A 20,779-nucleotide genomic window follows, 5' to 3' on the forward strand; every position below is an offset into this window, starting at 1 on the left:
GAGGAAGCTGCCAAGGAGAGTCACCTACCCACGTTGGACTTCGTGTGCCTGAAAAATAAACTTTTACTGTGTTCAGCCACTGAGATTTGGATGGCATTTATCACTGCTGCACACCCTAGTCTAATACATCAGAGGAGTGCATTCACACCATGACTCAGCAACTCTGTGGGCCTTCTAGAGAGCTCCCTTGGCTTGTCCTTTGCTTAAGTCCTGACCAAGGACTTAGAAAAGTGGGACTGCCTTCAGAGGAAACTCTAGGTCTCCAACCCTGGCTTCCCCGACAAGCGGCGACCCCTTCGAGCTGACCCCTCTCTGCCGACTGTCCACTGCCATGCCGAAGGCTTGGGTCAGTTGAGTGCTCAGACTGAGTATCTGCTCAAGCTTTGCCACAACCGTGGCTCCAGAAGCAACATGGACTTGGGGCCAGGAAAAGAGAGAATAGAGCCCCATAGCTGCCTGAGACTGGTCTGGGAGCCACAGATGTAAAGAGCCTTTGACAATTCTTCTTGGGGACCTCAGTTAGGGGAGAGGAGCTGAACTTCTATTTTGTTCACAAATTTAATTGGTTCCCATCTCCTAGATTCTTTGCTCTCCATCTCTTTCCTTCCTCTTACCCTCCTCTTGTGTCTTCTTCCCTTCCCCAAGGGCCATGTCATGGAGGGCTGGGCTGTGGGCTGGTCAAGATTTGTGGGTTAGGAACACATTTGGAAAGAGCCATCCCAGTTCCTCCTCTCATTCCGCCCTGAAATGACTGCAAACAAGCCTGAGGCCAAGGTCAGGGGTCACCCCAACTTCTGAAGCCTCCGGAGGATGCCAGAGTGCTCCCCTAGACCCTCAGGGCAGTGCGCTGGCTGGAGGGCTGGGGGGCTGGCCCAGGGACTAGTTGAGATGCTGCGCTAGGCTTGGAGCAAACCAGTGCTCTCCGGGGAGTGCAGGTGAGGGCAGCATGAGTGGGAGGGATGGTCTACAGATGACTCATTATGCAGCAATTAAATTAAGGCAATGATAAAACCATCAACAAAATCTTCCCGCCTGAGTCACCAACCCAGGCACACGCTATTTCTGTCCGCAGGCAGGCCCAGAGGCGGTTCTGTCACCGGGGAGTGCGTCCCCCCTTGGTCTGCTGGGTCCCGCCTGGGGTAGGGACCCGGGCTAGAAGGGGATGTGTCTGCAGGAAGCGAGGGTGAGGAGCAGCCCCACAGGCTGGACAGTGGCCCTGTTTGTTGTGTCTGCCGGGAGCTTCTGCACCTGCTCCACTTGATGAATGACAAACAGCAACAGATGAGCAGAGCGGGGGAGGCTGAGAGCTTTGTCTGCGTTTGCAGCCCACGCAGGGAAAGCGGTTCCCCTGCCAACGACCAGGTGGCTTTGCCCAAATATGGAGAAACACTTCAGACCATTAGTTCTGGTTTGAGCTAAGCAGCATAAACTAATCTTCCCCGGACCAAATGGGAATTAGCTGCCTGCCTCTCTCTGACGTTCACAGGCCAAGTCCGCTGAGCCTGCCTGTGTCACAAGCACCTGCGAATGGATTCATTAGCTATTTATTTTTCCTTCTCTGAAACTGTAATTTGTAGCAAAGGGAAATCTCTGGAAGGACATGGTAAATTATTAAAAGCAGTAATCTTTGGGTAGTGGGATTATGGGAGTTTTTTGTCCCCTCTGGGCTTTTTTTTTTTCCCCATACATTTTTTTTTATATTGTGTATATACTGATTCCTCCCCCCTCCTGCCCCCTGTGGGGAAACACACAAAAGTTATTTTCCTTAAGAGATGATTTGTCTTTCTGCTAGCCAGTTTATCTTGGGGTCCGTGGGCACTCGCTTCAGCCGGTTCCGAAGGGCCCACATGGATGCCCACTCGGGGCAAGTGTCTGGTCATTTGGAGGTGAAAACACCCATTTTTACATGGTTGTGTTCCCTTACACAAGCAGCTACACACACAGCACCAGATTCTCAGACAACCCCCCCACACACACACCATGGGCTGAGAGCCTTGCTCTGGATGCTTCAGATGCTGATTTTTTCAATGAGAACCAACTGAAAGAAGCCAGATTTTCAAAGTGATGGGAAGATCTAGAATGTTCTATCTCATTGGTTTGGCCTCCCATCTGTGGATCTGCTTTTCAATAGCAATGACACTGTCTCCTTGGAGCCAAACTCCGACCCCCCACCCCACCCCACCCCAGTATAGTGGGTGCCACATCTGGAGCCTGAAGGCTGGGCCCATGCAACCTGTCCTGGCTAGACCTAGCATCCCACCCAACAAATTGCTGCATTCCCAGGATCCACATAATGGTCTCTAGGTTTTCTGGAGGCCTCAGTTTCCCCATCTAGTCCCTATTCTCCTGGTATGGTAAGGGAGATAATCCGGAATAACACCAAGGAACTTGGGAGGAAGCTGCCCACCTCTGCCTAGAACAATATGACCCTGCACACATGCACCAGCCCATCAGCCCAGGATTACAAAGCAACTAAGTCAAAAAATAAAAATCAGGCTCAAGTCAGAGTTGATGATAAGAAAGTGGCTTATTCTATATTAAAACTATTGTTCTGGCCTCCCCAAAGGGCAAATTTCAGGTCCTGGCTCTCAGGAAATGAGTTTGGAGGCATTTTCTTTTGGTGGGCTCCCTACAAGGGCTAGAGCGATTTGGGGGGGGGGGGGGCATAAAAACTGAGTTTTGAGCAACCAGCAAGCCCATCTTGTGTCTCTTGAAGGTACAACCCAAAGACTATCTGTACCTTCCCCTCCCATGTTTAGGATTTGGCCCCCGCAGTCCGCTCCCCGTGCAAGTAGCGTGTTCCCGTGTTTCCCACGGAGCCCGCACATATGCATATGCTGACCACGCATGCGCAGCCTCTCCCCGTATCGCACAGCCAATCCCAGGCATGTGCTTGCCGGTCCCCGGCCATGACTCACTGGCATTAGCTAACTACCCCGTTTCCCGAGGTATGCGTCCACATAACCTGACTGTGTGGGAGACGTGCCAAGGACCAAGTCCTCCTCCCGCCCTGCCCCCAAGTCCAGCAGACTGCCATACCTCCAAAGCCTGACTTCCAGTTCCTGTTAAGATCCACGCCAATGCAGAAGATTCCAGGTCTGGTGGACTTGTTCTTCCGCCACAGGCGGTTCTGAAAAAGCCCAGGGCAGGTGAAATTCACCCCTTCCCCGGGGGTGGGAGCCTCTGACATCCCGGCCTAGGAAGGCGGGTCTGGCGGGACAGAGAGTGGCAAAAGGAAGGATCTCTAGGGCAGGCTGCGGCTGGCATGAGGATGGGCCAGGACGGCAGATCACCTTGTGGCTAAAGCCAGGATGTGGGGAGAGGCCCGAGGACAGGCGCAGGCTGCCGGCAGTGGCCTTCCGGGGTAGCAGGACAGGGGTGGAAGGGCAAGAGCCATAGCTGACCCGAGCCACCCGCCAGCCCCCAGGGAACCTCAGCTCAGCTTCCCAAAGCTGCAGCGACCTTTCCTGCATCCGCGACCCCCCTCCCTCCGCAGAGGTGACCCTGACCCTTACCCCTCTCCCTCCCTCCCAAATGCCCTCACCATGCTGTGGGTAAATGCAAAGCCATCAGGGTTGGTGACAATCTCCATGAAGATGTCCATGGCGTTCAGTATGTTTGTCAGGGTGCTGTCTTTGCCATATTCACTGACAATCTGCAAGGGAGGGCAGAGTGGGGCCGGGGGAGGGTTGGGAGGGATGGGAGGCGCTGCCGGGCTCTGCTCTAAGGTGGGTCAGGGCATTTGCACAGCCAGGGGCTGCAGGCAGGGGTGGCCATCAAGCCGTCAGATACATTCTTTGTGCAGAATGAAAGGCTTGGATTTTAAACAACCAGGAGGCAGAGGCTGGGTGTGGGCGCTGTGCTAAGAAGGGCAGAGCTCACAGCAACTGTTCCAAAGGACAGGAGGGGAGGGAGCCTCTACGTTTAAACAAACCCAGTATAAATTTTCAACTGGAGACACCCCGAAATAGTCAAGTAGTCCCCACCCCTGCCCCACCCCCATCGTCTGCGCTGACCTTCTTGGCAGTCCAGATGCCAGTGGCGTGGGTGATCCACTCCCGGGAGTGGATTCCAGTGTCGATCCAGATGGCCCGGCGCTGAGAACCTCCAGTGCTGAACTGGGTAAAAGCACAAGGTCCCAAACAAGTTTGAACTGAGACAGCTGCAGGGCTGTCCCTAGGCTCCCAGGAGCAGGCCCCAGAGGTCTCCGCACCGCCTGGGGTGGCGCTCTGGGCCCAGGAGGGGGACTGAATGCGCAGGTACTTGTGCGAGTCCACGAAGTGTGGGGGCCCTGGGACGCAGTGGGGCACGTGCACGTGGGGAGCCGAGTGATCCAGCCAGAAGCACAGAGCTTCCTTCGACTAGTGTTTCTCAAACTTTAAAGGGCACATGAATCCCCCAGGATCTCACTACCATGCAAACTCTCTGTCAGCAGGTGTAGGGAGGGGTCCAGGGTTGGGCATTTCTGCCAAGCTCCTGGGGATGCTGCTGCAGGTGCCAGGACCACACTTTGTGTAGTAAGGTCTCAGACAACATTAAAGGGAGAACACGCACAGCCCCCGGGGGAAATCAAGGCAGGGATAGAGGAGGTCACATCCCAAGGGAGAGGAGGACACTCGGCCCTTTGGAAGAGTCCCCCAGGGCAGGGTTGAGGGCAACAGTGCTCGTCTGCTCTGAGAGCTGGGTGTCAGGGGCCCTATGGGGTCCAACCTCCTAAGTGCCCTTTAGGGCACATGCTAAGAATTGTTTTCAGCGGGGGTGGTGGGGGGGCTTCACACTCCTACCTATCCTGCCTCCGCTCATGACCAAGGGCATTACGGCTGCCAACTTTGCTCAAACTCTGTTTCCAGCGGCCACTGGGAAGGGCTGGGAGGTCTCCCCACAGACTCAGGCCTATCTGAGGGGCTGCCTGAGCCAGATGACCTCAGTCATTTGGAAATGAGGCCTCTATTTACCTCTCTTCCCATTCAACAGATGAAGCAACCAAGGGAATAGGGAGAAAGCCGGCTCCCCCACATTCACATCCCAAGACCAGCGTGACATGACCGCCACCCTGCAGTTCCATCTCCTTTGCAAACCTCCCACCTACTTCCTGACTGAGGATATGCCAGGTCATTGCACGGTCGCCTGCCCATACCTACAAGGGTGGGGCCCTGAACACCACAACCCCAGAGCTGTGGGTCACCTCGGGGCAGGAGGATATACATCTTCTATGTCCCTACAACTCCCACCCAGCCATGACCCCACATGAGTTCAACCTCATGCCGGAGGCTCTCACTGTAGAGTCTAGTGGTCAACACCACCAGCTCTTACCTTCAGGACAAGAATGGACCGATTTTCAAAGCTGTGGCCAATCCGAATTTTTGAGACAATATCTGAATACTCAGTTACAAAGTTGTCCATCCAGCTATATATCTGCAAGGAATGACATCTATCAGACGGGCACTTAGGCAGGGAGGGGCAAACCCCAGGGTCTCCCCGGATATTCTCCCTCCCCCATCCCGCCCTGCTGAATGCTTTCCCACTTCCCTTGAGGATCTAAAAGAACCCAGATGGAGAACTGCCCAAATCAAAGACACCCACCAGGCCCAAGGCAATGAGCTGCGGTCGGCCTGGATTCGAAGGCCACTCACCACACCCAGAGCTAAGCCTTCGCGCATGATCACCCACTCAGTCCCCAGGGTCAGCCTGCAAGGCTCTCGCGGGGTGGAAGTTTCTCTCGCTTCCATTCGCTTGGCCCACTGAGTCCATCTGACAGACCCCACAGACCCTGCAGTGCTGTTACGGTCTTCTCGGCCCTTTTAGATTCTAAGCCCTCTGAATGTAATCATGGATATGAAAGTGTTTTAGAAAAGTGCTCATGATCTACCAATACACACTGACAGACCATATTAATCCCTTCCCTTCCTCTATCAATGTATATAACTGAATTACCAAATATATGGGAAAAAAATGGATCTTCTATTACAGGCCTTGTGAAACAGGGAGAGTAATAATGACAATCATAGAGTGGACAATACCAAAATCACCACGTCCTTTACATGAAAATGGGACCTCAGGGCGCCTGGGTGGCTCAATTGGTTAAGCAACTGCCTTCGGCTCAGGTCATGATCCTGGAGTTCCAGGATCGAGTCCCGCATCGGACTCCCTGCTCAGCAGGGAGTCTGTTTCTCCCTCTGACCGTCCCCCTTCTCATGTGCTCTCTCTCATTCTCTCTCTCAAATAAATAAAATCTTAATTAAAAAAAAAAAAGAAAGAGAATGGGACCTGAGCCTTGAGTTTCTTTCTGGACTGGGTGTCTCTGTGTTCTTTATAAACAAGTCACAGCTGGTCACGCCTGCCCTAGCTGGCTGTCACTGTGATCAAGCATTTCCTCCAACCGAGGCAACTCTGTTCTACTCTACCAAGTGGCTCTCCAACGTGCCTGGCTTCCTGCTCCTGCTACACCCTGGCACCCACAGCTGGGGCCCCTTGACACCAGAAATGCTTGTGGAGAGGTCGAGACCCCTGAAACCCCAGCCCCAGTGTTGGCTATGGAGACAACACCACCTGCCAGTGACGTGTCCCTACCTCAGCGTCCTGCCTAGCAGGCCCATTACTCTGTCCTGTACCTGCCCCAGGCGGCACTGTTGAGCCACAGTTCTCTCTGAGTCCTCGCTTCTGGACTTCTTGGAAGCTGACTCTTTCTGACAGGCTTTCACCCAGTGTCTGCTCTGCACTCCCCCAGTGTCGGCTCACACTCTCCCACAGACCTCAGTCTTTGATCAATCTCTGCCCGAGTCTGGAGACCCAGGGAGCCCAAAGGGACAACAGAGCCCAGAGCTTGACTGGGCAGACCTACCTCCTCCAGGGTGTGGTAAGAGGAGTAGCTGAAGCTACTGGTGCTGCGCTCCAGCCGGCGGGACTTCGCCATGGCTTCTCTCTCCTCATCCAGCAGCACCTAGGAGACAAGGGCACACACTGGAAGGGAAGGGGAGGACAGGGCCAGGCCCGCCTTCCCTGAGCCCTGCCTCAGCTGGCTGGGCACAAAGACAGCACCAACACAGGAGAGCGAGCCACCGTGAGTGTGAGCTGCACAACGGAAGGAGACGCCGGTTGCTAGGTGACTGCTTGGCAAGCCAGCATTCGTGCCGCCATTTCCCAAGTGAGCACAGGGTGAGGAGTCCGGAGAGCTGTGTTCCAAGTCTGCCGCCAACTTGCTGTGAGGCCTTGGCCTCAGTTTCATCAGCATGAACATTGGGACAGTGAGAACCTGCCTTGCCCATATCATAGGATAAATGTAATCATGGATATGAAAGTGTTTTAGAAAAGTGCTCATGATCTACTGGTCCTCCAGGAACACTGCTGAGTCAAGGCCCAAGCTGAACCATGTACTCCTGGAGGAGCAGAGGGCTCCCCTGACCCACAACAGCCACTCTACCCACAGGAAGTAGCCTAACAAGTGATGTCCAGGCCATCTGGAAAGCCAGCTGTGGACTAAGCAGGGCCAAATAATTATGGGATTAATGTGCCAATGGTCTTTTACTCACCTTCTCAACTGCCTCTCAAACATGAGTATAGGTGAGCCAAAAGCAATGTGCTTGGGTATCATTTGGAGTTGGTACTCAGTCCCCGCGTGCTCCTTCCCACTGACCACAGGGAGGGCACGTACTTGGATTGGATTGCCCTCCTACATCGTTCTGGGACACTTTTCCCAGCTTGGGACTCAGTGAGGTGGGCAGGTGCCCTTCACCTCAAGCTCATACCCTTATATTGGACAGAGACACCCCAGGATTCTGCGCTGACTTGCAGCATGGCAAGTGCCTGGGCCTCTCAGCTGTGAAGGCTGAAGACCTCCCCCCAGAGTCACCCCGGTTTGAGCTCTGCGACCCAGTAAGTCTTGGTGATGCCTTGCTTCAGGCCAAAGCATCCTTTTAGTTTACCAGGCATCCCTATCCTCATTATCTCAGTTGATCCGGTCAGATGACCAAATGACAGGGTAGGAATTAAGTATTCGTGTTTTAGAGATAAAGCAGATTTGGAGAGGTGAAGGGACTCAGTGGCAAAGCCAATAAGGGGCAGAGGTGAGGTAAGAACCCAGATACCCTATTCCTAGCCTTGGGTTCCTTAAGGCTGGCTAGCTATCAAAACCCTAAGGCTAATAAGAATAATAAACACATATGTTATTTATAATATGCATGATAGACATATATATGCACACACATAGATAAACATATCTACAGGAATATAGAGTTGACCCTTGAACAATGAGAGGATTAGGGGCACCGACCCCCACACAGTTGAAAATCCACACATAACTTTTGACTCCCCAAAAACTTAACTACTAATAGCCTACTGTTAACCAGAAACCTTACCAGTAACATAAACAGATGATTAACACATTATTTTGTATGTTATATGTATTATATACTGTATTCTTACAATAAAAAAAGCTAGAGAAAAGAAAATGTTATTAAGAAAATCATAAGGAGGGTGTCTGGGTGGCTCAGTCAGTTTAGCCCCTGCCTTCGGCTCAGGTCATGATCCCAGGGTCCTGATATCAAGTCCCACATTGGGCTCCTTGCTCTGAGGGGAGCCTGCTTCTCCCCTCCCTCTGCCTCTCCCCCTGCTTGTACTTGCTCTCTCCCTCTCTCTGTCAAATAAATAAATAAAATCTTAAAAAAAAAAAAAAGAAAGAAAAAATCACAAGGAGGGTTCCTGGGTAGCTAAGTCCACTAAGCATCCGACTCTTTGGGGGGCGCCTGGGTGGCTCAGCTGTTAAGCGTCTGCCTTCGGCTCAGGTCATGATCCCAGGGTCCTGGGATCGAGCCCCGCATCGGGCTCTCTGCTCAGTGGGAAGCCTGCTTCTCCTTCTCCCACTCCCCCTGCTGTGTTCCCTCTCTCGCTGTGTCTCTGTCAAATAAATAAGTTAAAAAAAAAAAAGCATCCAACTTTTGATTTTGGCTCAGGTCATGACCCTGGGGTCATGAGACCAAGCCCGGTATTGGGCTCCATGTTCAGGGCGGAGTCTGCTTAAGATTCTCTCTCTCCCTCTGCCTCCAGTTGTGTTCTCTCTCTCTCAAAATAAAGAAATAAAACCTTTCTAAAACAGAAATCATAAGGAAGAGAAAATACATTTACAGTATTGTACTGTATTTATATAAAAAAAAATTCATGTATTCCCACACAGTTTAAACCTATGTTGTTCAAGGGTCAACTGTATGCTTATCTCTGTGTGTGTGTGTGTGTGTGTGTTTACAGAGAGAGCAAGCAAAAGCAAATGTGTAAAATGTTAACAACAGATAAAAAGTCCATCATACTACTCTTGCAATTAAGAGGTGTTTTAAAATAATGAAAAAAGCAATACCCCGAGCACAGGAAAACATGACACTAAAATGTCAAAAAATACCAAAATGTAAACAATGCCTGTTAGAATAGAAAGATTATGATTTTAAGCCATTTTTAAATTTTCTCTATTTTTACATTTTGGCAACATGCTTATACTAAAATACATATGATCTTCTAAATGAATAAATAATACTAAAACAAAAATAAAAACCCCTAGTGGCCAAAATAAAGGAGCAGCCATGGACTCTGGCCTCCACCATCCCTGCTGCAGACGAGGCCACCGCCCAGTGACCACCTGCCGTCCCCCCCACCCCGCCCCAGTCAGCTTGCTCACAACCCTCAAATTCGCAAATTTAAAAGTAGGACTGGAGAGCAATGCCTGGACCTCATTTTCTTTTCTTTTTGAGCACCGACTGCATGTTAGGCAATGGTGACTGCAATGTCTTCTGGCCAAACTGGCTGGGCTGGGCACATTCCTCCTTGGGCAAAGCTGGGATTACTGGTGGAGTGAGGGAAGGCTGGACGAGCCTTGATCTGGTTAACCAGGCACCACCCTGGGAAGCTCTAACAAAAGGGACTTGTCTTCTCCCAGGAACCCAACGGAAATCTCAGCAGCCCACCATGACCAATGCGTGCCCTGATGTCACTCTGGGCCGGGCGTGACCAGCTCTGGAGAGCGGCTGCAGGGGAGCAAGCAGGCTGGGTTGGTGCACCCGGAAGTCCCCCTCTGGCCCCACAGGAGAGAAGGGTCCGCACACCCGAATGCCTAGGGAACCGGTGGAGGGCCTGAGGCAGTGCGAGGGTGGAAGACAGGGAGGCGAAATTGGGAAGACAGGACCAGAGGACCCAGCTCTTCCCACAGACCCCCAGGGATGCCCACAGGGACACAGCTCCCACGAGGCTGTTCTTTGCTCCACAGAACAGCTTGGGGGCAAATGGGAAATCAGCACCGAACTGCAAATAACTTTCCAAACACCCTCACAGCCTTGTGAATGGAGACAAGACCCGCTTACAGATGGGGAATGCTCAGCCCTCACAGCTGGGCCCCAGTTCCAAGAACACTAATGTACCCTGGCCTGAAAACTACACAGATGTTTGCTCCCTTCACAGGGCCGAGGGAAGGAGACGGGAGAACTAAGAATGCAGTCTTGCCACGGGCTCAGGGAAGCCTAATTACAGCCCTGGCAGGCTTCTCAGAGAGAAAAAGAAACAGCTCACAAGTAAGCCATTTGCCTCCCTGGAAGCCATAACCTGACAAGGAAAGTAATACCTTGGTGTGAATTAATTTACGACAGGGGTAAGGAAGGATGGGAACACTGAGCAGAGAACAGCACCTCCAGGACGGAGGGGGGCAGGAGGCCGAGGGAGGCCCCGGAAAGGTGAGGTTGACGCCTGAAGGGAACCAGCACTCGGCGGCTGAACTCCAACCACAGACGCAAAATGGACGCGGCTCCGGGTAACAGCGGACGGGGAGCGTCTCACCCCCGACCCCCACCCCGCAGCCACCCCCCACTGTGACAGTGGCAGCCCCCTCTCCTCATATGCCCCTGCCCTTCTCTTGCAGGCCACTTCAAGGCGGGTCGCAACCGCAGTCCGTGCCTCCATGGCGGTGGCTACAGATCTGGGGTTCTCCGAATGGACCCCCTCCGAGCTCAAGGCTGAGTGGTGGCCCCACTGCCCAAAAGGCAAAGTTAAATCCACCCACGCCAACAACAAGGGCAACTGCTGAGGCCGCAGATGGCACAAGAGCAGAGAGAGTACAGGGCCTGTAGCCAGATTGTGTCAGGTTAAATCCTGACGCCATCACGGACGGGCAAGTCGCTCATCTCTCTGTGCCTCGGTTTACCAAAGTATTAATCTCTGTGTGCCTTCATAAAGCGGGGGTCATGTTATCACACGCTTGAGAACATTCTTTGGAGCGTTCTCGTGAGGATTAGAAGGGTTAATAGGTGTAAAGTGCTTGAACCGTTGCCTAACACTCAGCTATGAGGAGCAGGAGGAAGAAGGCGGGGCAATAGTCGTTCTGGGGGGCGACTGCCGGACTCTGTGGTGGAACAGTCATTACCAGGCATGACCAGGAACTCTGGAGTCCTCCAGAGAGAAGTGGTATCTGGAGGACTTGGATGGCAGATGGCCCCCATTAAGGGTCAGTCAGCAAAGGCCCGCCTTCCAGGACCAAGAGAAGGGCCAGGCCTTCTCTCCCTGCCCGCTGCCTCTCCCTCAGGCCCTTGCCCATGACTGCTGCTTTCCCCCCTTGCCTTCTCCTGCTCATCCGTGCCTGGCCTCCTCCGCTTTTAAGAGCTGCTGCCCAACCCCACCCCAGCCACCGTCATGGCCACTTTTTATGTCTTCTTTTCAGGGAACAGGTGTTTGTTGAGCACACACTGGGTACTAAAGATATGGCAGCCGAGGAAACAAAACTGCCTGCCTTCCTGGAGCTTACAGTCTGGCAGGGGAGACAGACAATAAGCAGCATAATTACATAAATTAGATAGGATATTAGAAGGTGGTAAGTGCCAAGGAGAAAAGTGAGGCAGTGGAAGGAGGGAGGGAATTGGGGAATGTAGGAGAAGGGTACTACTTAAAACAAGGTGAAAAGGTGACCTGTGAATAAGGTTTTGAAAGCAGTGAGGGAATAGGTCATGCAGATACCTGCAGAAACAGCATTCCAGTCGTAAGGACCAGGAAGGGCAAAGGGCCCTGAGGTATGAATCTAGTCAAGGGCTCTGAGCCAGGAACGGGTCAGGTAAGTTCAAGGAACATTAAGGAGGTCCAGGTGCCTGGAGCAGAGTGAGCAAGGGGGAGCAGTCGGTGATGTGGGAGTGGGGCATAGATCATGTGGCGCCTTGTAGCCATTTTAAGGACTTTGGCTTTTACTCTGAGTTGGGACGTCATTAAGGGTTTTAGGCAGAGAAGTGACATCATTGAATATAATATGTAATACTAATAATTTTAAAGGACCCCTCTGAATGCTGGTTTGAGACTGGGCAACAAGGAGGCAAGGGTGGAGTTGGGAAGAGCAGTAGAAAACTCCTGGAATAATCCAGGGGTGGGGCTGATGGCGCACTGGCCTGGGGTGGCAGCATAGAATGGTCAGATACATTTTTTTAAATTTTTTATTGTTATGTTAATCCCCATACATTACATCATTAGTTTTAGATGGGTCAGATACATTTTAAAGGGAGAGCTGATGGGATTTGCTGACGAACTGAATGTGGGATATGAGAAAGGAGTTAAGGATGACTCCAGGCTTCTTGTCTGAGTGACCAGAAGGATTGGCGTTGCCATTTCCTGAGACGGAGAAGGCTGTGGAGGAGCGGGTTGGGCAGGGGTGGCACTCAGTTTGGAACAGTAAAGTCTGAGATGCCCATTAGCTAAGCATGCAGGTGGTAATGCGGAGGAGGTGGTGGGATATAGGAGTCTAGGGTTCAGGTTGAATGTAGGAGTCAGGCTGGAGCTCTAAGTATGGGAATATTCAGGGGGCTGAAGGTATTCAACACCATGACCCTGGATGAAGGGATAGAAGAGAGGTCAAAGGACAGAGCTGGGAAACAGGAAAACAACATGAAAAGGAGCAGCCAGTAAGATGGGTAAGACAAGAGAGGGCAGTGTCCTGGAAGCCAAGACAGGACATGTTTCAAAAGAGGAGAGTGTGACCAGTTGTGCTGAAAGGTGAAAGAACAAAGGGCACTCAAAGTTGACCACTGAGGTGGACCTAGGAGCTGTGGGTGATGACACAGTTTTGGTGACATGAGGGGTGGACGGTCTGCCCAAAGAGAGGGATGGAGATGGCAAGTATAGCCCATATTTCCAGGAGTTTTGCTGTATGGGGAAGCAGAGAAATGGGGTGATAGATAGCTGGAGGTGGAGGGAAGGGATCAAGAGTAGATTTTTTTTAGGGCGGAAGAAATAACTCTATATTTGTATGCTAATGAGAATGATCCGGTGTTGGGGGGGGATTGGCAATACCCTAAACTGTGTTTTGCTCTAGATGCTCAGAGCACGGGTGGTTTTTGTTTTCTCCTTTGTGCTTTCCCCTATTTTCCAAATTATCTAACATGAATATTTATTAATTTTGTAATCAGAAAAAAGCCATTAAAATCCACAGAGCTGATTGCTCAAGTGAAGCTTTTCCATGGTGACTCATCCTAGAGAGAGAAAAAAAAAAAAACTACACCAAAACCAAAGGGCTGAAAAAAAGGGGGAGGTGAAGAAAAATTAAATGCAAATAGAGCTCACTCGGAATCAGATAATTTCTTGCCTGGCCCACTGCAATTTCCTCAGCACCCTCCTTCCTGTCAGTCTCTCCCTGCTCCTGTCCCCAACTCAACATTGTCACTGTCAGAGGGATTTTTCTTAAATGCAAATCTGATCATGTCAGAGCCCTCCGATGGCTCCCCCACGATTTTGGGGATAAAATCTCGACCTCATCACCCAGCAGAGGATGCCCTTTGTGATCTGGTCGGGCCTCATCGCCAATCGGGGGCCCCCTTCCCCTCCCGGTCCCCCCCTCGCCTGCTCTTCAGCCGCACCGTAATTACTGCCTTCTGAGAGCCGCGTGTCCTCGCTCCCATAGCAACCTGCTGCACTCCATCAGCACACTCATCCACTCCATTGTAATCACTAATTTACTCCCCTCCACTCCCCACCCCCATGACACCGGCGCCCCTGGATACAGGACCAGAGTTCTTATCTTTGTATTTCCTGCACCTCGCACACAGTAGGTATCTCTGCACCAGTGGGTGGAATGAATGCATCCACCTCTTCTACCTCTCACAGCCCCCTGATCACAGCTGGGGGGCGGGGGGGGGGGCACTTCCCTTCCTCAAAAATCTCCAGGGCCTCTGGCCAAAGTAAAAGCCTGCACCAAGGTTTTTCCCTCTCCCTCTCAGCCTGGTGGTGTCCAGCAAACACACCTCCACTTCTTTCCTTCCCCCGCATCCATTAATTCAGCTAAAATTTATTAAGCCCCAACCGAGTGGCAGGTGCTCTCGTAGGTGCTAGGGTATAAAGACAGACAGGGGCCTGATCCTGGACCTTGAGGGGCTCAGGAGAGGGGGCTCTGGAGACAAAGACCAACATAATAGCAAGGTCTCTGTCTGGGCATGCTCTTTCTGAACCTGCCAATAGAGTAATTGCTGCGACAGTTGAGGGCCCACCGTGCAAGAGACACTATGCCAAACACCGCGGCTGAGAAGGTTCGGAAGATTCGGAAGAAATGCGGCCTGTGCATCAATAACTGAAACATAAGGCTGGAGGCCAACAACCTGAGTGGTGCAAAGCCTTCCCCTCCTGTTAGCACCTCTGAGCTTTTCTCCTCCTGGACACTCTCCCCCTCATCACCACAAATCAACTCAACACAGCAGCCTCCCCCAGGGGCCCCCTGCTCCCTCTAATCCACAATGGGATCTTAAGTATGACCATCAGAGCTTGATGCAGTGCAGACAGACGGAGTTGTTGGTGAAAATCCTGCCTGGCTGGGTGAGGGCTGAGAGTCCAGGGCATCTTACTAAAAGGGAGTAAAAAGCATTATCCCCCTCCCATCCCCCCCCCCGAGGGATTCCAGGCCCAGGATGACAGGAGAGGACAGGCTGAGGAGAATGGGGACGACAGCCCCAAAGGAACCAGTGGGCAGGCTCAGAGGTGCCTCTGGGGCCATTCCCGATGTGCAGAAATCAACAGAAAATTTTGAGAGACCTCTTCATATCTGTTTGCCAAATGCTGCGGGGTTTCCAGGGCACGGCAGAAAGCAGGGAAACGCAAACTTCAAAATTCAGGCTTGGGCTAAAGATGAGAAGTGAGTGCTATTTCTTTTTTTTTTTTTAAGATTTATTTATTTATTTGAGAGAGCGAGAATGAGAGAGAGAGAGAGTACATGAGAGGGGGGAGGGTTAGAGGGAGAAGCAGGCTCCTTGCTGAGCAGGGAGCCTGATGCGGGACTCGATCCTGGGACTCGATCCCGGGACTCCAGGATCATGACCTGAGCCAAAGGCAGTGGCTTAACCAACTGAGCCACCCAGGCGCCCGTGAGTGCTATTTCTTTTGATGTGGCACCCTGTCTCGTCTGCGGGAGTTCCCCATTTTGGTTTGTGGGGGATTAATTAGAGAAAGAGCCCACCCCTCCACACTGAGCAGCAAACACATGTGCCTGATGAGGGATAAAGGTCTTTGAATGGACCTAAGTGGCCCAGCCCTGTGGTCGCCTGGGAAAGGGACGTTCCTAATGCGTTTATCCCCTGGCATGTGGTGTCAAGTGCGTGCAGCCGGGAGACTGGGTTCCCACACTCCCAGCCCTCAGAGATGAGCTGTATCACAGTGTGGCTGGGGAGGAATCTAGGTGGCTACGACTCTACAGGCCCCCAACAGCATCTGCAAAGGGGTGCGGCCAGAGAGGCCTAACCAGCACGTGGTGCCCCCAAGAACTGCTGTAGGAAGGAGGCTCCCTGGGACATCCGTGAAGACAGAACAGTGGAAATAAAATGTCATGACGTTCAGAAAAGACACTGTAAGGTGCGCTGACCAGCGGGGGTGGGGAGCTTGGCATGGCCGGGAGGGAGGGTCCCTCTGCCCTACCCGAGGGCGGGTCTGCAGCCACCTCTCCCAAAGCTATTGCCCTGGGAGCGTCCTGCCTGGGAGAAGTGCCCAGGACTGAGAGCACTGCGGTCCTGGTGTTGGGAGGGAAACCACAGAGGGCCCACAGTTAGGTTTCTTTCACCTCTTGCCACTTCTCTGGAGTGAAGGAACTCTCTGGTACTGGATGGCTGAGACACCGCAAGGACAGGAGGGACAGTCGGAAAAGCCAAGGGAGGCATCCAGAGCTGCCTTCTCCTCATGCCTAGGAAGACCTGAGCTACCTCCTCCTGCTCCCCTCCTCCTGGCTCTCCTCCTTGGCCGTCGTGAGCTGCGAATCCCTCCCCAAGAGGACTCACCCACAAGTGGCCGCCATTACCACACCAGGAGACCCTCCCCCTGGGGACTCTGTCCTAGATTTAAATATTCTCTGAGAAGTGTGAGCTTTCATTCCTTCCACAGCCACTTCACAAGAATGCAGATGGAACTCTAGAAACAAGATGTCCACTGTTAGCCCTGGCTTGTTTTCCTCCGTGTTGGGCCCAAACCAGAAAGGCATGGGGAAAGGGGGCCCCTAGCTGCAGCCCTGGGGCAGGACCTCACCTGGATGTCCTTTATCATGATGCTGTAAGCAAGGCCGTGAGACTCCAGGTAAGCTTTGATGTCTTTCAGTTCCGAGAAAGGAACTCTCATATCCACAGGGAGGCTGGGCCGGGCTGGGCTACGCCAGAAGTCCACCTTGGTCACAAAGGAAAGGAAAATAGACCCATTTATCACGTGTCCTTACTCACCATCCTCTAGGCACCTTAGGGAGCCAGGTGATCATCTTCTCTTACACGGTTAAAAGGGCCCCAGTTCCAAAATGAAAACCCTAAGGCCAAGCAGAAAGACAGGGGCAAACAAACCAAATCCCCGAGCTGAGCTCCCCTCCATAATTCCAAGCACCTTCATCTCTCAGCCTCCCCCACACACTGCAACTTCACCTGGACCCCAAGAGCCCTACACAGTTGCTAAAAGTGAGACAGCTCATCATATGGGACATGAACATGGACAAGAACCCTGGTCAGAAGAGGGAGGCATCACTGCCCCCAAGCCCCGGAGAGGTGGGAGGCACCCAATCTGGATTCCCATGTCATCCAAATTTCCCAGTTTGTAAAACGGAGAGAACTGTTATAAAGTGTTGTGCGTCTTGGGAGAGAGGGGTACTCAAACAAATAGGGACAAGGGCTGCAGGCCACCTCCAGAAATATCTGGTTGTTTCAACGGCCCTCCAACAATACCCTTCTATTCTAACAGTTGAAGAAAATGTTTTCCATCGTGGAATACTTGCAGAGGACAATGTTCTTGGAAACAAATCCTCAGCCTGACAGGGACGAACCCAAATAAAACACAGGTTTGCCAAGCTAAGCCATTTCAGTTGGGAAACAGATGTGTCCAGGCTGCACTCGGCATGGCGTCCCACCCAGGGACCTATGTGCCTCCCGTGTGGCTTTGGGACATCCCAGTCACTTGCGAAGTGGCCCCTGACGGGGTCTGCTCAACAGCCCCCCATCTAGGACAGAGGAGAAAGCCAAGAAGGGCCACCCAACCTTCTGGGCGAGTGTTCCCAACCTTTCCTGAAGAGGAGCCGCATGTGATTTTCCACAGTGCTGTGCTCTTTGGCAGAGCTGTCTGGCGGGCAGGCTTGGGGTGGGGGGAGCAGGCAAGGGGGCCAAAGTTATAAACCTTCCCCCCAGGAAAAAAAGTAGATATGCCAATAATTTTACATACAGTGCAAGTCACTATAAGAGAGTGCACCACGTGTTCCTCAGCTCTGAGGAGTCCTCACCTTCTGGGGCTTCAGGCCCTCCAGATCCCTGAGAACTGAAAGCTGCTTCTCATTTTTAGCCAGAACTCGAAGAACCTGGTCTCTGGAAAGACACAGGGAGGGCAGAGGGAGCTGCGGAGAGGGCTTCCTGGAAGGCTGGGCTGCTTGGAGGAGGTGGAATGAGAAGACACCAGGCCAAGGGCACCTGGTGGGAAGGCTGGGAGGCCAGAGGACCCTGAGCAGAAGGACGCGTAGCTCCGGGAAGCACACAGTCCTTCAGCCTGGGATAGGGGCCGCTCCAGCCTGAGGACAGACCACCTAAGGGACTAAAGAAAGCCTGGCAGAGCTCCTGATGAACCCAGCGCCAAGACGGGGGAGGAAGTACGGGAAAGGAACTGCGGGGAATGGAGGAGGGCTGGAGAACAAAAGGAATGAAGGGGAGAAAGGCATAGATCCAGGGGACAGGGGAGACCAACTGTGGCCCCAAGTGCTCTTCATACAAGGACCCGGGGCCGTGGTCTGTCAAACCCTGGGCCTTCTCAGGCCTTCTCTCAAGAGCTTGAGGACACAGAAGGGGAGATCAGCCTCACGCTACCTTTTGGGAGGAAGCTGAGCCCCTTCCCATCCTGCTGGAGGAGCTGTGACCTCCGGGGTCTGCTGCCTAGGATGGCGCCGGCTCCCTCCTTGGCTGGCTCAGATATCAGGGAGGATGAAGGCCCTCACTAACCCCCTCTCTGATCACCACTATGGACATACCATGTAGTCACCTTGCATGATCTTTGGGAGGCTGAGAAACAGGTCCCTAGAGGGCCTGGTGTGAGACACTAGGGCTTCTTGTTATTCACAGGAGGACAATACTGCATCCCTAGGGCAAGGAGACATAGTCTTCTGGCAGTTACTAACTTCTTTAAGAATCAGAGGAAAGTTATAAACCTTCCCCCCAGGAAAAAAAGTAGATAGGCCAATAATTTTACATATAATCAAGAATCAGGGGATTCGTGGAGCCCTGAAAGCTTCCCCATGGGCCACAATTAAGAACTAACGTGGAAAGGGACAATAACACAGCTGCTTGTCCTGCCCTTGAGCATGGGCATGGGAGATTATGGACCTGAATGGAACTGAGGGCCCAAATCCCTCCACTTTGGCCAGGTCCCAGTAGGATAGCCACCTCCCCTCGCTGCCCCCCCCACACACACACCTGGTCCCCAAGCTCTCCACAGCCACCACCCCCCACACGGTGGAACAGCCACTCACCCTGTGAAATTCATTTGGCCCAAAGCTGCTGCCAGAATAAAGCTGAAGACCAGGAGCGTCCACCTGTCCACAGGGGACGGGCCAGGGCCCACGCCTCCTCCAGGGGCGCCCTGCATGCTTCTTCCTTCAGGCGAGCTTCAGGGGCCTTCCTCGTGGGCAGGCATGGCCGAGGCCTCCAGACCACGCGGCACCTAAAGGCCGGCAGGCCCGGCCTGAGAACAGGCGTTAGGTTCTCTCGGGGGAGACCCAGCATGTGACTCCCACGCGCAGGGCCTGGGGAGAGCTAGGGCTACCCCTCCCCACTGCCAGGCAAATCCCCTCCTGGGAAGAGGAAAGGGGGAAAGAGAAGACAAGGCTCTTGGCTTTCTTTCCTCCCTGGAGGTTTGCTGGGCCAGCCTCTGGTGAACATCAAATCCTCCATCTCCGCAGAAAGATGAGAACAGTTAGAGGCCCAAGGAAATCACTCCTTTCCTCCCTCTTCATGGAACGTTTTCCTTTTGCTCTCCTTCTCCCTCCCCATCCACTCACACTTCCCCTGGGCCACGTCCTCCTCACACATAAGGGTGTGGACGCCACGGAAAGAATGCTGGGTTTAGAGACAGAGGCCTCCTGCTCACTTCCTGTCTAAAAGACTGAGGGCAACTGCCCTAATCTCTCTAAATCTCAGTTTACTCATCAGGAAAATAGGGTTAATAATACCTCCCCTCCCTACCTCACAGGGGTTTGGGGGGGTATTAGATGAGACAACTTGGGTGAACTGGCTTGGCCAAGCCTGCAAAATAGAACATATTATTATTTCAAGAGCATTAACGCTTAGTCACAGCTGCGTCTTAGGTCAGGACGTGAGTTGCAGCAGGCAGAAGGGGGACAGAAGGGAACGGAGAGGGGAACCAAGGAAAGAGACACATAGCATGAGAAGGAATTCGGGGAAGCCGCCCTTTCCTCTATCTTCAGCCGGTCGCCGGTAGGCTGGTGCAGGTGGTGCATTGTCTGCTAGACACCAAGGTCACTGCGAGCATTATGGTTCTCGACAGACAGCAGAGTCAATTTCTCGGTCCTGCCGAAGCCCCACACAGCCCCCTTTATGGTCTGGGAAGAGCGGGAATAAAGCCGAGGCCAGCACACAAAGCAGTCATATTGGAAGGAGAGAGTGAAAGATGATGCCTGAATGGTAAATGAATCTAACAGAAAATCCACAGGAGGCCGAGGAAAAGCAGAGACTAAATCCAACAAAGTTGTTCAGCAGAGGACGTCAACAAAAGGCCACTTAACTGTCACCGGCGATTCTCAGAAGCCCCCCTCCCCATCCATCCTTTCCCAGAATGGCCAATTAACTGGCCATGTGTGCAGAGAGGGGAGCTCTTTTATTGACAGAATGCCCTGCTCCCACACCCCGCCGGACCTACTCCATTATTTCGTGGTTCAGCTGTTCAGACATGCCAAACTCTCCTAGAACCCTGGCTTTGGGAACTCTCAGACAGAAACATTAGCAAAGGGTTTAAGGACCTAGAAAAGAAAGCAATTAGGCTTTCCACCCAAGTAACATTCAGCTTTAGTAGACATAGGAATAAAAGAGCGTACTAGTAAACAATAGCTCAGGAATTTAAAAGAAAAAAACGTGGGATGGTGCTAGTCACCAAAAGTACCCAGCATCTTCTTGTTCAAAAGCATCATTTAAGTCACTAATAATAAGACAACTATCCCTGTCTTTTTGGTTTAGGGGTGGGGAGAGAGGGAGAGAGAAAGAAAGATCGAGCGAGAGCAAGAGCAAAAGAGAAAGAGAGAGAAAGAGAGAAGGGCACTTCAGAATTCTTGAGAACT

The 20,779-nt window shown here is 52.5% G+C and overlaps 1 protein-coding gene across 2 annotated transcripts in view; it reads right to left on the bottom strand.

Moving 5' to 3' along the window:
• Nucleotides 1-20,524, bottom strand: part of CPA5 (carboxypeptidase A5) — a 23,882-nt gene extending 3,358 nt beyond the window's left edge. The window contains exons 1-8 of one of the 2 annotated variants that reach the window (XM_064574950.1): nucleotides 18,959-20,524; nucleotides 17,726-17,807; nucleotides 16,501-16,635; nucleotides 6,842-6,940; nucleotides 5,314-5,415; nucleotides 4,017-4,118; nucleotides 3,545-3,655; nucleotides 3,040-3,130 (exon numbers count right to left, since the gene is read on the bottom strand). In XM_064574950.1, the coding sequence (XP_064431020.1) occupies nucleotides 3,040-3,130; nucleotides 3,545-3,655; nucleotides 4,017-4,118; nucleotides 5,314-5,415; nucleotides 6,842-6,940; nucleotides 16,501-16,635; nucleotides 17,726-17,807; nucleotides 18,959-19,074 (838 nt within the window). In that variant the 5' untranslated portion in view covers nucleotides 19,075-20,524. The remainder of the gene's footprint in view (nucleotides 1-3,039; nucleotides 3,131-3,544; nucleotides 3,656-4,016; nucleotides 4,119-5,313; nucleotides 5,416-6,841; nucleotides 6,941-16,500; nucleotides 16,636-17,725; nucleotides 17,808-18,958) is intronic. The other variant, XM_064574949.1, reaches the window with a different exon arrangement.
• Between the last annotated feature and the right edge of the window lie 255 nt (nucleotides 20,525-20,779).

This window comes from Mirounga angustirostris, unplaced genomic scaffold, assembly GCF_029215605.1.
Source record: "Mirounga angustirostris isolate CCGP_5_RB_7025 unplaced genomic scaffold, mMirAng1.0.hap1 SCAF_12, whole genome shotgun sequence".
NCBI classification, from domain to species: Eukaryota; Metazoa; Chordata; class Mammalia; order Carnivora; family Phocidae; genus Mirounga; species Mirounga angustirostris.